The 16,026-nt window shown below is 40.0% G+C and overlaps 1 protein-coding gene across 1 annotated transcript; it reads right to left on the bottom strand.

The window, feature by feature from the left end:
• Positions 1 to 284: 284 nt before the first annotated feature.
• tnika (TRAF2 and NCK interacting kinase a) lies at positions 285 to 8,667 on the bottom strand. The gene is made up of 14 exons (XM_053506940.1): positions 8,514 to 8,667; positions 7,582 to 7,647; positions 4,771 to 4,827; positions 4,507 to 4,632; positions 4,253 to 4,363; positions 3,886 to 3,976; positions 3,613 to 3,743; positions 3,293 to 3,347; positions 3,135 to 3,213; positions 2,851 to 3,011; positions 2,669 to 2,741; positions 2,418 to 2,508; positions 2,143 to 2,298; positions 285 to 1,990 (listed from the first exon to the last, which is right to left on the bottom strand). The coding sequence occupies exons 1-14, from the start codon at positions 8,553 to 8,555 to the stop codon at positions 1,097 to 1,099; spliced, it is 2,133 nt and encodes a 710-aa protein (XP_053362915.1). The 5' UTR covers positions 8,556 to 8,667; the 3' UTR covers positions 285 to 1,096.
• Between the last annotated feature and the right edge of the window lie 7,359 nt (positions 8,668 to 16,026).

The raw sequence follows: 16,026 nt of genomic DNA, 5'->3' as shown, positions 1-16,026 counted from the left end.
AGTTTACCAATGACCAGTAGCATTTTAAAAAGTATCGATTTGGCACCGGTATCGTAAAACCCAACAGTTTTCACTGCAGTTACAGAAATGTGCAGCTGCTTCCTCACTCATCATCCTCCATCCTACATCAGTTAAAGACTTAAGACTTAAAGAGTCCACAAGAGTGAGAGATCCACGTGATCGAGCCTAAAGCCAGTCATGTGATTTCGTCAGTTTTGTAAAGAAAGATCAATGCACTTCAGCTTGCTGTTGCTGTTTAAAATACACGCAGTTTTGTTTTGTAATTTAAATGCTTTTATTTTTAATCCAAAAATAAGATATTAGGTAGCCTGCCATTCCACAGCCTTTGCCTGTACTATAACATTTAAGAATTGTTATTCAGATTGAAGTTTAAAATGGCAGTAAACAAATGAACTTAAAGTTAAGTTAACTTTTGTTTTGGTGATGAATTAAGCTTTTAACTCTTTTACCTTTTAAGATAATAAACAATTTATTAATATTTATATACAGCCTATAATACACCAGTGAATAATACAGTATGATAAAACAAATTCACAGTTTTAAGTTTTCAAATAACAAGACAAAGTTGGTGAAAAAATGTAAAATGAGAAACATAATTAATTGAACACATTGTTTCCCCTGATGGTTATCCTCAAAAGGTTCAATATTTAATAGTAAAAACAAAAATGCAAAAAAAAAACTAATTCCTGTTCCGATGCGACTTGTTCAGCTGTTCCACCAAATCATAAACATGACGAACACAAATAACCCTGATAATAAAATAACTTGCATAATAACTTGAGATAAGAGCTTAAAAATTCTAATGTTATGCAAACATTCGTTCTGTGATGATGTAAATCACTGACGTGAGCATCATAAGAATCACTTATCAGGGAAAATGTTCAAAAGAAGCTACATCACATGCTAAATAAAAAATGGACCAACCACTAATAAATAAACTGTTTAAAAGGTATAAAAACAGATCTCAGATAACTAAAGCCACATATTAAAGGCGATACAAGCAGAAGAAAAAGATCACCAAAAATGTTTTTTTTTTTACACAGAGAAAGAAGAAGAAATCTTAACATGGTTAATATTAATTTTCTACAAATATACTTGTGGGGGTGTCCCTAGGAGAAGTACATGAAGGGCTGTTGCCTGGAGATGGAGATCTGGATGATGTTGGACTCTGACGTGGAGATCCACGAGGTGAAAGGCCCATGATTTTAATAAGTGACTTCACGGGACTAAACAAAGCGGTGCATTTGTTTTTCGGAGACACATCGGCCTGGGCATTGACCGTGTAACCTGCTGATTTTGATCGGCTGATATTTTTATGTTCCTTCACATTTATACCCTCCTGGTCAGGCTCTGAATATGAGCTCAAATTTTCTTGTGAAGAACTCGACTTGTATTTGTTATCATTTTCCTTTTCCTCCAAACTGGACGGAGATGGAGTGATATGTGCCTGAGGAACACAAAGCAAGTTCCCATGAGGCATGGAATACACACGCTGCGGCCGCCCTCGTAGCTTTGCCTCAAGTGAGTGTTGAGGAGCGGATGCGCTTAAATCCAACTGCTTATCGCCCACTAAACACTCCTGACTGCCGGACGGTGCCCAACTGCCCCTGCGCGAATTGTTCCCATTCACATCTTGGCAGTTGCCCTGTGATCCTCTGCGGCAGGGCGAGGCCGAGACCGCACGTTTCTTCCTCTGATCGTGACCTGAACTGGCATTCCATGAATTGAAGTTCACCATGTTGTGCTTCACCAAGTCCGGGCTCTGATTTCTCCTGATTCCGTCCTGCTGTGAGATGCAGATCTGAGGCACGGCGAGGGGGCTGGTGGGAGATCTGGAGAGCTGCTGATGCAGAATCTGAGGCTGGGCAGAGGAGCCCTGCCGCACTTTAATGGGACAGGGAGCAGTGACCCTCCTCTGCAGGCTGGGTGAGTGTTGATAGTTCTTCTGAGTCTGGTTGTTGCAAAAGTTCTGGAAACACAGTAATGAGTTGGGTCAAAGGTCAGGTTATAAGTCAAAGTTGACTCTTCAGTCCGAAATTGGATCATTACACCCAAAGACAAGTCACTTAACAGCTTCACAGTTTTGAATGTTTCTCTGTGTTGATGGTGTAACAGACTCACCTGATTGTCTACAGAAAGTTTATTACTGATGATCAGGTCTTGGTTATACATTGGGGAGAAGTTCTGTTGTCGTTGTCGTTGTTGTTGTTTTAACTGTTTGTGTTGTCGCAGCATTTCAGCCTTGACATAATCCCGCTCCTTTCTTCTGAAATGCTCCTGCAGGAAGAAACACAGAGACGATTCAGTGTTTGGAGGAAAAAGACATGGACTGCAGGAACAGAGTGGTAGAAGACATAAAGACACACACACACACACACACACACACACACACACACCTCATCCAATTTGTGTTTGAGCATTTTCTCGTCCTGAAGAGACATCCTCGCGCTGAGAGCCTGGTGCCTCGGAGGTGACGGAGTCTTAATGCTGAGGAGAGAAGGAACGTCAGATCAGGACGCTAATCTAATAACACTGCATTTATCATTTACATGAGTTAGCACAGAATTTAGTTATCATGTAGATAAACGAGGCTGGTAACACCGGTTCCCCCTAACCCGCGAGACCTCCAGTGTAAAAGGTACCGTACCAGATCTCTTTCTCCATCCGCTGAGCCTCTTCTTCAGCTCGCTTCTTTTGTTCTTCAGCTCGCATTTTTTCTCCTACAACAAAATAACATTAGAAGGAAATGTTATAACACTTGTAACTCAGTGTCAGTGTGTGTTTCTCAGTGTGTGTGTGTGTGTGTGTGTGTGTGTGCACGTGTGTTACCTTTCTGCTTGTCCATGTGCGCTACGATGTCATGGCGGATGTGACGGATTTGTTTCTGTATGTTGGAGATCAACGCATGATCCAGAAGTTCATCAGCGCTCAGACGCCACTTGTGGTCCTTCACCAGACAGCCCTTGATAAACGACTGGAAATTCTCAGACCTACACACACACACACACACACACACACACACATTAGACACACCCTTCCAAAGTCAATTTAAAGTCTTCTTAAAGACACAGTTCCTGCTGTGTTATTGTACTGTTTGATGTTTTGGGTCTCACCATTCGTTCGAGCTCAATGTCGGAGCTTCATTCTTAGTGATACGCATCAACGCCTGCATGGGGTTCACATCACACAGCGCTGCAGGAAGACAGGACGGGGAGTGAGAACCTCATTTACATAAATAAGTGCCCTAAGAGCCCAATGTGAGCAGACTTACGAGGTTTTCCTTCTGCCATCTCGATAGCTGTGATGCCCAGTGACCACACATCACTCTGAAACACACACACACACACACGCCATGTTTGTCAGAGTGTTTTCATGGCAAAATCAGAATCATAAATACTAAACATTTAAAGTTTATACTGAATAAGAGCGCAGGCAGGAAACATTTGGGCGAAAGGACGCAAATAAAGTGAAGATAATTAATAATAAGGAAAGAAAGTAAAAGCAGTACAGAAATGCAAAACAAAGACAGACAGACAGACAGACAGACAGACAGACAGGCAGACAGACAGACAGACAGACAGGCTGTCTCACCTTACAGTCGTAGCCACCTTTAGGATTTAAATTACAGTCGATGACCTCCGGAGCCATCCAGTACGGCGTCCCGATAAACGTGCTCTGCTTACCCATGGTGTTATTCGACTGTGCACTCACACCGAAGTCCACTACACACACACACACACACACACACACACAAAATAAGTACAGGTTTAACTATGTGGATATATAAACATTAATGTTTTTATTGGAAAATATATATATACAGAAGTAATTTATAAGGGGTAGCCACTAGGGCGGCGCTCTTACCCAGTTTGACATCAGCACTTTCAGTTAGCAGCACATTTTGGCCTTTGATGTCTCGGTGGATGATTTTGTACTTGTGGAGGTGAGCCAGACCCTGAGGGGCAGGACACAAACGGCTTTTTATTTCAAATAAACTAAATAGTGACTCTATTTGGAGAACTGCGTTCCAGAGGATCTCGCCACTCTTCAAAAGTCACGTTATTGTCCTACTCATTTTAAAGTTAATGAGTAATTAGAATCCTGTTATTGGTTGATTATTTATTTGCATCAGTAGCGATAATAAAGTCTAATCCCAGCATTAATATAACACTAAATTCACGTACAGTCTGTGAAACATAAATATAAATGAATATAAAAACGTTTGTCGTACCTTTAGGATTTCTCCGCAGATGTAAGCCGTCCAGTCCTCATTTAGAGACTTTTTTTCTGTGCTCTGGATCAGATCAGAGATAGAACCGCCTCCGCAGTACTCCATCACCAACTACACACACACACACACACACACACACACACACACACACACACAGGGATATAAATACACTTGCATTGCAACACAATGAAATGCTGAATATTTGTGTGTGTGTGTGTGTGTGTGTGTGTGTGTGTGTGTGTTTACACACTTACCCACAGCTGGTCTCCTACAAGAGGTGTTTTTTTCTGGATAAAAGCACCGAAAAAGGTGGCGATGTTGCGATGGTGAGACTGGGTCTTCAGCAGGTTCATCTCATTCTTCAGCTCTTCCTGAGCCGCCTGAGCGAACGAGTGAATTCATCTGTTCATTTATTCGCATTTATGGATTTATGGTTGTCTTATTATTTTTTTCCAATGTTATAGATAAACATTGTAAAGACCGAGCAATGAACAAAAGTGAGGATGAAACACACTTACCCCGAGTGCATTGATGACTTTTATTGCAACAAGCTTTTTTGATTTAACATGTGCACCCTGTGGGAACACACACAGACACACACACACACACACACACACACACACACACACACAAGGGAAACACATTGTGAGAGCTGTAAAACATCACTAATCGTACAGCTTGACCTCTGACTGTTATGAAGGCCTGACACTGGAGACTCCTTACACACACATTATAGAAACAGAAACAGAAAAACTTTTTAAAAAGTCGTTACTATGGAAACCATAACGTATCTGAGCATTGATAAAAACCTGCACTACTGTCTGTTAAAGAGAATTAACCAACACCTTTTCTTCTGACCAATCAGAGCGCAGGAAAAACAACAACAGTAAATCGATTCTCTGGAAAACGTAAATGATCTTTTGATTCTGAAGAAGAAGATGCCAGGCCAGTATTGTTACAAATAATCTGTAATTAACATGAAACACACACACACACACACACACACACACACACACACACACACACACACACACACAAAACCTGTTTTATATGATTGTAACAGGTGAGCCAAGATAAACAGAAAATGGGCACACACACACACACACACACACACACACACACGCGCGTGCTTTATTAAACTTTAAACACTCCGCTTTAAGAATTTTTTTATTAATAACTCTCTAAAACCCTGATCATAATTAATCTTTTTTATGTATTGTTTTAAATTTATTTTACCTTATTTTACTGATTTGTTTCTGTTATTTTCCAGCTTTAGTTTTTTTTATTTAACTGCTGATTAACTTTTCTGTTTTATTCTCATCTAATTTTGCTTTATTAATTCTGTGCATTGTATAATCTGATCTGCAGTAATTATGTAACTTCCCCAAATCAGTCTTGGGAACACACCTAACTGTATTGTGCAAGCTCATTAATAATGTGTGTGTGAGTGTGTGTCGTGTGTCGTGTGTATGAAGCTGTAATCCGGGATTATGAAATTGTACATACACTCATTAACTTCCTCTTACACAGGAAACGCTGAACAATAAACACGCCTGGTGTTTCTCCACACGGAGTCCGTGACGTTCACGGGAAAACGTGATCTATCAGGACGGGCCGGGTCGGGTCGGGTCGGGTCGGACTGTGCGGTTAAATTAATCATCAACTGAATAATATTCAATCCCATGTTTGTGATCAGGCCTCAGACTGCGAGCACGGAACGCCACGTCACTAGCTTCAGCTCAATACGACAAATAACATGGCACTAATTACACTGATGTTATTTATTTTAAACCTTATTATTAGATGTATGTGAAAAGAAAAATCTGTAACGTTGCCAAACATAACATCATAAATAGCTTTAGAATGTTATTGTCACTAAAGTCCGCTACTTCCATAAAGCAAACACCCATCAGGAACATCTTCAATAATTAGAATCTTCAGACGTATAAGACGAAAACGTAACCAGACACGTCTGTGTGAGCGTAAACACTGACCGAATACTGCAGGAACGTGAAAGTCCCCTAAAGTCAGCGCTCTCCGTCATCCAGTGCTGCAGTTATTATGTCTAAAAAAGATTTCCAGTGAAACCTGTCTCACTTCGCAGCTGTCTCACTGTGGTTTTCTCTTTTCCTTTTGTTCCTTTGTCTCATGTGTGATTCTGAGGAACTCCAGTGAAAGCAAATCTCAATAACATGTTGGTATTCACCTTTCACTCTTCTGCCAAGATTGCAGATAAAATCAGCACACACACACACACACACACACTATTATTCTCACTGATGATCTGAACAAAAGTTTAAACCTGTAACACCAGGTCTGCACCTAAACCCAGCCTGGTTCAGAGATTTACACCGGCTCGAATTCCTAACAATAATTCACTTCAAAATCTAAAATCTAAATAATTAAAATATAATCTGAGTAATTATTGCTTGGCTAGAATCCGTAAAAATAGTATCAAAGTCTCATCACTAAAAGACCTTAAAACTAGACAAAAATTAGTTAGTTAACATAAGACTAATAATTGGATGAACAAATAAATAAACAAATAAATACAAAAATCCGCCAAAGTGACCTTTTTTAAATGAATATACACTATTCTTATTTTCTTTAAAACAAACCATTGTTTTGGGTCGTTACTGAATAAACCTCACGCTCTCAGTATTAGCTGAAATATTTTATTAAGGCAAATTTAGATCTTAAACTCGTCTTATTGAGCAAAAGAATCTGGCAGTGAGGTGAGGGATCATCACCCAGACGGACCGCAAATAAGACTAACAATAAGAAATAAACTACACCATTAGGCACAACACAAACAAATGACTTACACTAAGCGTGTTCTTATTTTTAGTAGTATTTATTTAATAAATGTGTATATTACAAAAAAGTACTTTGATAAAAGATTTTTTCTAATGCAAATCATACCTGACAAATTATTATTTTAATAACTTTAATCTTAGAATCTTCTTTATTATTGTTTGTAATAACTTCATGAATTTAGTTCATGTTTGAAGTATTACTAATGGTTTTTTATTATTATCTTTATTTTAAAAAATGAAATAAAGTTCTTTGTTTTTATTAATGACATTAGATTTCCTGAGATTTGCCTGTAACAGTGTGGACCTCAAGGCTCGGGCTGATCCGGGTCGGTCTCAGTTACGGCTCATTACTTCACCCTTCATTATGATGTATGTTAGTGTTAAGGTTCAGTTTCACTGAGTTAGAGTGTAAAGCTGGAGCAGTAAATAAATTAAAGATTAAATGTTAATAATCATAACACACACACACACACACACACACACACACACACAAACCCTTGAACAATCTTTTACCTTGAACACTTGACCATAGGAGCCGCTTCCCACCATCTGTATCAGCTCGAAGTGTCCTTCAGGGTTCTAAAGGGGGACGACCACACGGTCAGTGATAATACACACACACACACACACACACTTTATATACACTTTATATACACACACTACATTATAGCACCTTGATGCAGGTCCTACTTTCAGTCTGTAAAGGACAGTGTGTGTGTGTGTGTGTGTGTGTGTGTGTGTGTGTGTGTGTGTGTGTCTACACCAGTGTGCAATGACCTGCATCTTACCTAACGTTTCTAGTTTTGTTACCTTTATTAGTTTTATTAGCAAAAAAACTCAATCCACACGTCCTCTGTGTTGCACTTTAAAAAAAAAAAAGATTTCTTTTAAATCAGGATTGATCGAGTCGTGGAAAACATTTGTGGGCTTATTTGTTTGAATTTGATTTTTAGCCTCTGATCAAATCTTAGGCGGATACACAACACCACCTGTTCAAATCTCATCTCATTCTTCAACAAGATTCCAGGTGTGAACTTTGCCTTGTATTAAAATATCTCCATCCCTACATCCCTACACCCTACACCCTACACCCTACACCCTAACTCACTTAAACCTCCAGACCTGAACAGTATGACCTGTACCTGTGACCTGACACACGCTGCTGTAACATAAGCAATGATACTGTAAACAGCAACACCAGTAATATTAACATGTACCTGATTAAAACTTACACTTACAAGAAATGCAAACACACACACACACACACACACACACACCACACACACAAACAGATAACCTCTTGGTGCTGTAATGTGATGATGCACAAAGAAAATAAATGATATATAAACAGGAGATTATATAGATAAACAAACATGCAAATAAACAACGGAAACTGTTTACTCGTGCATAAACCCGCCACATGGAAGTAAATAAACTGAGCTTACCATGAGAGAATTAAAATCATCCAAAGCCATGTTGTTTGCCATCTTTATAAAAAGATGATATATATATCAGAGTTAAATAAATAAAAATATAAATAAATATATTGCAGGATGTTCCAGTGTTTCTGTTTCCTCTCGGCCTATTTTGCTTCAGCTTGCATTATTAACTGAAGCCAAAAGTCTGATGTGGTAAGATTTATATTATCTCATGACGCAGGAGCTCGGCACACAAGGAGGCGTGGTGTTTAATGGGTAAAGCCTAAGATCTTCCATAAACCTGCGCACTTCTGCAGAAATTCACTGCAGTGTGTTGTGACATCACAACAATACAAAAACCTAAGGATGGAATAAAGCATTACTACATCTACTACTACTTATAATAATCATAATCATAATAATAATAATCATCATTATCTTAATAATAAAAACCCACATTGTTACATAAAAATAATGAGATGTAAACAGTTATTTGGTTAAAAATGTCATTTGGTAGCACATCACCCGTGTTTAATTAGCCACTAGTTTAGTTTAGATTGTATGTTGTATATCCTCCTGTAGCACAACATCACAACACTGCACTATATAATCTATAAGTCTCTCTCTCAATCTACTCAGACTGGTGCCGCAATAAGTTATTTATTTTTTCTAACAGTTGATTAGAATAAACATCTATCAGTTAAAATACTTTCTTAGAAAGTTTAAATGTTCCTCTAAAACATCTGTTCTCTCTCTTTCTTTCAACTGTTGTTTCCATTTTTCTCTGGAAGAGGGAAGGATAAAAAACGCAGGATAATTGTTGCTGATTTTCTAAGGTGATTTCCTCATACACACACCCACACACCCACAGGCTCGACTTCACTGGAACTGCATCTTCCCAGGTATGTGGTTTAAGCCAAATCCAAAAACAAGCACATGCACGTACACACACACACACACATACACACACACACACACACACGCGCGCGCGAGCGCGCACACACAATAGACCATGTTTTTCAGCTTTCATTTCTTTCATGTTCAACGGCTTAAAGCACCCCACCTTTGATGGCAAACCATACACTCTTTGTGTGAGCAAAAGTATTGGAACAGACAGTTTTGAAAATAAATAACACTTGTCGTTAGCTGCTGTTGCACCTCTTGTCCAACCTGTTCCATGCCTGGTTGTTGGTGCACCGTGGAGTTTGTTCTTCTTCAGGACGGTCCGTATGTGTCGTATCATCTCTGCTCAGTCCCTCTGAAACGCCTTTAATAGTGTTTCAGCATCTTTTCCATAGACATCTGTCTGGGCTGCATGTTGGTGACATGTAGTCTCCACAGACATACTGTTCTTTAAAATGTATTTGTATACTGCAGCATAAAGGCGTCACTTCACCTGAGCTACAGTAAGAGGCCCAAACCTGGATGTACAAACATGATATCCACAATATCAGCTGAACGTACAAACCCTGAATAAGAAAACTAAATATAAAGCTGTACAAAGTAAATGGAAATATTATCCGATCTGGACATTGTGGGGTTTCATGAATGAATAAAAGTTACTCCAGGCAGTTAAATGGTCCAAAGGGATAAGAATCAGAAAGCGTCCGTATCAGACGCTCCATCACAGGGCATGTGATCAACACTACGGGGTTTAGATATCCATCGCACTGACTCTCGCTCAGGACTGAACAGGTCACATAGCCGCACCAAAACAATCAGTCCCAAAGCTTTTATAACGCAATACAAGTCAACACATTGGTAACTCACTCCTGTGATTACTGTACTGTCATGTGATCTAACTGGTTTTGTTTTTATGCCTTCTTTTAATTTGTATGTTTTTTGATCATTTAATTTGTATTGACTTTATGTGTTTGAACACAGCGTGAACCAAAAGTCTGACCTGAATGACATGAATTCCCCCCAGTCTCACTGCTGCTGTCTGCCTGTCTGTCTGTCTGTCTGTCTGTCTGTCAGAAAGCTGGTGATCCAGTGACAGATAGAGCTAGGAACAGAGAGCTGGGTTAGTTTGGTCTGAAGCACGGCTGGGATGATCGTATTAACAGCTGATGAAAAGCCCCTGGTTTGTCCAGATGTTGAAGGATGAAGTCCAGTCCCATGTTGACTGCAACATCAACAGAGCTGTTTGCTCTATAAGCAAACTGCAGGGGGTCCAGTAAGGGTCCTGTGATGTCCCTCAGATAGGCCAACACCAGGGTTTTTTGGGGGGAATGGGGACGATTGTGGAATGTTTAAAGCACGAACAGACTTTACGTAGTTCCAGTGATCTGTTGAAGATCTGTGTGAAGATGGGAACCAGCTGATCAGCACAGGATTTCACAAAGGCTGATGTAACACCTGGGCCTGAAGCTTCCCTTCTCTTTTATTTCAGGAAGATCTGGCGAACATCCTTTTCACAGACCTATGAAAATAGACTTATTTTTCCTGCTACTATTAACACAAAGATTTAATGTAAGTACTTTGTTAAAAAATAACAACTTGTGCAAATCAAGATCAGAGTCCCTCATGACAACAATACTGTATGATGCTCAAAGAAGTTGATAACCATAATGACCTGGAGAACAAGCTCAGCAGGATGTGGGTGTGTGGAGACTCAGAGTCCTTGGCACTACCAAAACAGGCTTGAATTGGATCCTGAAAGTGATTCCAGGGCAGCCTTGGAGGTGCAGATCATCACACCGATGAGAACTGCACGCGTTCTTTAATCTGGGATAAAACCTTTGGCTCCGAGTTGGGACTCAAACAAGCAACCACTGCCATCACTTAGATAAATAAACAAATAAATAACAGGTGACATGATGTTTGAGTGGTTAGCACCGTTACGGCATGCCTTCAGATCTGGAGGTTTGAATCTCGCCTCGGGCTTGTGTGAGTGAGACTTGCATGTTCTCATGTAACTTTCCTCCAACAGTCCAAAGACATGCATTGTAGTCTGATTGGCATTTCCAATCTCTCAGTAAGGTATGATGAGTGTTTGTGTGTGTGTGTCTGAAGGTTTCCAGGGGTTGGAGTTTATTTCCCCATACAGCAGGGATGATTACAAAACTGTAAACAACTGTTGAGAGAAACAATCAATGAACCGATACGCAAAGTTCATATGAATGTGAAGGCAGGTGTGTGTGTGTGTGTGTGTGTGTGTACAATATATTAGTCTGTGGGTGTATGTATTCAAATAAATCATTTTTGGTTTGTTTGACTGGATGACTTGATTATTCAATTCAATTCAATTTTATTTGTATAGCGCTTTTAACAATCGTCATTGTCCCAAAGCAGCTTCACACAATCAAAAGAATTATTTAAGTCTGTATGGAATGTGAGTGTGTGTGAATCAGAATGATCAGATCGTCTCTGATGAACGAGCCGAGGGTGACGGTGCTGAGGGAAAAACTCCCTGAGATGGTGATAGGAAGAAACCTTGAGAGGAACCAGACTCAACAGGGAACCCATCCTCATCTGGGTGATAACGGATAGCAGGGATTGATCTGCACTCATACTGTGTGTTAGGAGGCTGGAGGTTCAGTATAACAGTTGATGTTAATTAATGTTTATATGGAGTCCAGTTGGTCCAGATTATGATGGTGACACACAGATACTTTAATCATTAAAAAGTCATTAGTTTCCCTACATGAGGAAATTAAACTAAAATAACGTGCCTTCCTTAAGGAGTTGAGATGAGTGGAGATGAGTCATTATTATTGTTGGTCATTTTACAAAAGTGTGAATCCTATGACAAAAATATACACAACAGAAAATGAATCATATAAAATACCCTACCAGTCAAAACTTTGTACGTACACTCCTTCTAACTCCAGGGTCTCCCCTAATTTTTATTTCTTTCTACACTGTACAACAATACTGAGGGTTTAAAGCACTTCTTGTATTGTTCTGGATAAGAGCGTCTGCCGAATGCCTAAATGTAAATATAAATGTATCCATAATACACAATCATCTCCTTTGAACAGTTGATATTGAGATGTATTTGCTCCTCATGCTCTGTTAGGCCTTCATAACACTACTAATCTTTTTAAAACTTTTTTTTAAACGTTAAAAGTCAGCAGTTTCCCAACATGAGGAAATAAAATTAAAATAGAGTGTCTTGCTTACGGAGGTTCACAATGAGTCATCTTAATGTTCCTGTCTCTTATTAGTGTAGTGCGATTAGAAATTTGTGTGTTTGACATTAGATTGTGATCTTTTACTTTGTTCTTCATAGAATTGAAAGTATGTCTACGGCGGCTCTTCAAAACTAAAGAAAAGAGTCTAAAGAAGCTGAATAAAGAAAAACAGGTCTGTGAGTTTGGCACCACACACCTGGGTTATTGCCATCTTCTCTTTAATTCTTTATCTCCAATCTAATTATTAATAGTGCTGTAAATGGTTCCAGCACCTTGCACTTTAATCTTTTATGAGCTGCCATGCTTGTGTTCTTGATCAGGAACCAAAACAATGACTATGTCTATGTGTACAAAAACAAGACATTTTATACACAAATTTGGTCAAATTGTGTTCTTTTGTTTATAACAAGTTTATCTTTAATAATAATAATAATAATAATAATAATAATAATAATAATACATACTATGATGACATACAAAAACAAAAAGTAGGAATTTTTCATTGGGAATTTTTTTTTGGCCCCAATTTTGGTCACCTGCTACTGTAAGTCCCACCCACCAGCCAGCTTTCACTCCCGAATGCCTCAGACCAACAGGTCAGTCCTGCAGGCATTCTGATGTTTACAGGTCAGTGTAACTCATGTACACAAATGTACAGACAAACACTCAGACACTCAGACAGCAGAGACACATTTGCTCCTTATATGTGTTCCTTATATAGCTTGTATCCAGCTACAGATGAGATTTAATAATTTGAACACTTTGAACATTACACAGTCAAACCCAATAACCACCTGGACAACAGCAAGCACCTGTCAGTCATGCTCTACCTACAAATTTGTTGATCTGCTTTCAGAATTGAAATTGTTTAACAAAAAACCAAAGCGGAAATTTGGTTCTGCTGTCTCGTATTCATCTTTGATTTTGACCTTTTCTCAGTAGTATGATTGAGCCAAAATGAAAGAACTGCTCACGTGAGTGACAAGATCATAAAGCAGAACCACCAGCAGGAGGTGAGAGTCAAACCCCGACGGACAGGAGGTGAGAGTCGGACCCCCACCTGCACGAGGCGAGACTCGAACCCCCACCAGCAGGAGGTAAGAGTCGGACCCCCACCTGCACGAGGCGAGACTCGAACCCCCACCAGCAGGAGGTGAGAGTCGGACCCCCACCTGCACGAGGCGAGACTCGAACCCCCACCAGCAGGAGGTGAGAGTCGGACCCCCACCTGCACGAGGCGAGACTCGAACCCCCACCAGCAGGAGGTGAGAGTCGGACCCCCACCTGCACGAGGCGAGACTCGAACCCCCACCAGCAGGAGGCGAATATGTAACTCGTTTACTTATCAACACCCAAGGAAACAGCTCTTAAACAATTCATAAACATTGTATGTTTTGTGAGATATTACCATGACCTGCTCCGGTAGAATATATAAGGCACTGTGTGATGGGGTGGGGGTGGGGGGGGGTTGTTACCTCTCCCTTGCAGATCCTTTCTCAGTGTGTGTAACAAAGATGTTCAGTGCTGTTTAAATAAACCTCTACTCTTGTTGTGATACCATTTGAAGTCTCCAGAGTTGTTAATCTAATTTTCACCACAAGGAAAGAATGGATTCCACGAAATACCAGCAAATTCTGGAAGAAAACATCACACCATCTGTAAAATAGCTGAAGCTGAAAAGATGCCAAGATGGCGCTGGTGAGGTCGGCTGCTGTCATGACTCCTCCGACTTACTTTTCTTTATTTTTCTTTTTTAAGGTATTTTCCAGTAACTTTAAACTGTCACGTCAACACCGTGGTGAAAAAGGCCCGGCAGCGTCTTTACCACCTCGGGCGCTTGAGAGACTTCAGACGGCCCTCCAAGGAGCTCAGGAACTTTTACTCCTGCACCATAGAGAACATCCTGACGGGAAACATCTCAACCTGGTTGGGGAACAGCACCATGCAGGACAGACGAGCTCTACAGAGGGTGGTGTGATCAGCTGAGCGCATCATCCGCACCGAGCTCCCTGACCTGCACTCGATCTACAGCAAGCGGTGCTGGACCAAGGCCAGGAAGATGGTGAAGGACCTCAGCCACCCCAACAATGGACTGTTCACTTTGTTGCGGTCAGGAAATCGCTTCCGCTCCCTGAAGGCCAACACAGAGAGACTGAGGAGGAGCTTCTTCCCGCAGGTGATATGGTCTCTCAATCACAATCACACCACAATACAGGACTAATCTTTTTTTTTTTTTGCAACATTGCACAGAAATAGACACTCATGGACATTATTCATCTGTGAACACACACCAATACACTGTAGACCAGACAATCATGAACATAACACATTTGCATATTGCAACATTTGCCCACACGATGCTCATTTGCACACTTCTGGACATTTTTCATTCATTCCACTTTTTATTTGCATTTAAATTAATTTAGCCTTGTACAGATTATTACCTATAATAAGTTTTATATTTCTTATATATTTTTGTTTTATATTTCTTATATATTTAAAAAAATATATATTTTGGTCTACCTTCTTATAGTTAAGATATTTATTTATTTATTGCTTCTTTTCTATTTCTCTCTTATTTCTTGTTAATTGTTGTTTTTTTTTTTTTAAGGTCACCGGCGGTCTTATAAGCATTTCACTACATATCGTACTGTGTAAGTGATAAATAAAATTTGAATTTGAATTTAAAAGAGAATGGCTTCTACAACAGGACAAGAATCCCAAACATACGTCAAAATCCACTATGGGATACCCTTAAGAGACGTAAGCTAAAGGTTTTGGAACAAATATCATTGAAAATTTAAGGGGAAGATTTTAAAAGAGCTGTGCATGCAAGACGGCCAAAGAATATTACAGAACTAGAAGTCTTTTGTAAGGAAGAATGGAAGAAAATCCCAACTACAAATTTTGAAAGACTTTTAGCTGGATATAAAAAGCATTTGCAAGCTGCGATATCTGCCTGAGGAATCTGAGTTCAGAGGAAAGCTGTCAGGGACAAGAGAAACCAGTTTTGTCTATTTCCTTTAAGGAGAACTTTTCATTATTTTTTTTTTATTAGCTCATTACACTCTTTTTCCACACTCTCTTTTGTGTACGTCCTTGAACATTCCTTTAGAGTTAAAGTAAATCTAATAATAGCATATGTCTCACCAGCAGGGGAGTCAAACCCCAACCAGCAGGAGGTGAGAGTCGAACCCCAATCAGCGGGGGATGAGAGTCCAGTAGGAGGCGAGAGTCAAACCCCAACCAGTAGGAGGTAAGAGTCGAACACCCACCAGCAGGAGGCGAGAGTCCAGTAGGAGGTGAGAGTCATACCCCAACCAGTAGGAGGTGAGAGTCCAGTAGGAGGTGAGAGTCATACCCCAACCAGCAGGAGGCGAGAGTCCAGTAGGAGGTGAGAGTCA

The sequence above is a fragment of the Clarias gariepinus genome, chromosome 11 (assembly GCF_024256425.1).
Source record: "Clarias gariepinus isolate MV-2021 ecotype Netherlands chromosome 11, CGAR_prim_01v2, whole genome shotgun sequence".
NCBI classification, from domain to species: Eukaryota; Metazoa; Chordata; class Actinopteri; order Siluriformes; family Clariidae; genus Clarias; species Clarias gariepinus.
The sequence above is the reverse complement of the archived record's forward strand: the minus strand, read 5'-3'. Positions and strand labels throughout refer to the sequence as shown.

What these genes read in the sequence shown, in the direction of transcription:
- tnika (XM_053506940.1), bottom strand. Translation starts at nt 8,555, where the DNA reads ATGGCAAACAACATGGCTTTGGATGATTTTAATTCTCTCATG. An exon ending in GATGGCAGAAGGAAAACCTC is followed by an intron (nt 3,214 to 3,292) that starts GTAAGTCTGCTC and finishes GTCTTCCTGCAG; the next exon opens with CGCTGTGTGATGTGAACCCC. An exon ending in ACATTGAGCTCGAACGAATG is followed by an intron (nt 3,012 to 3,134) that starts GTGAGACCCAAA and finishes GTGTGTGTGTAG; the next exon opens with GTCTGAGAATTTCCAGTCGT.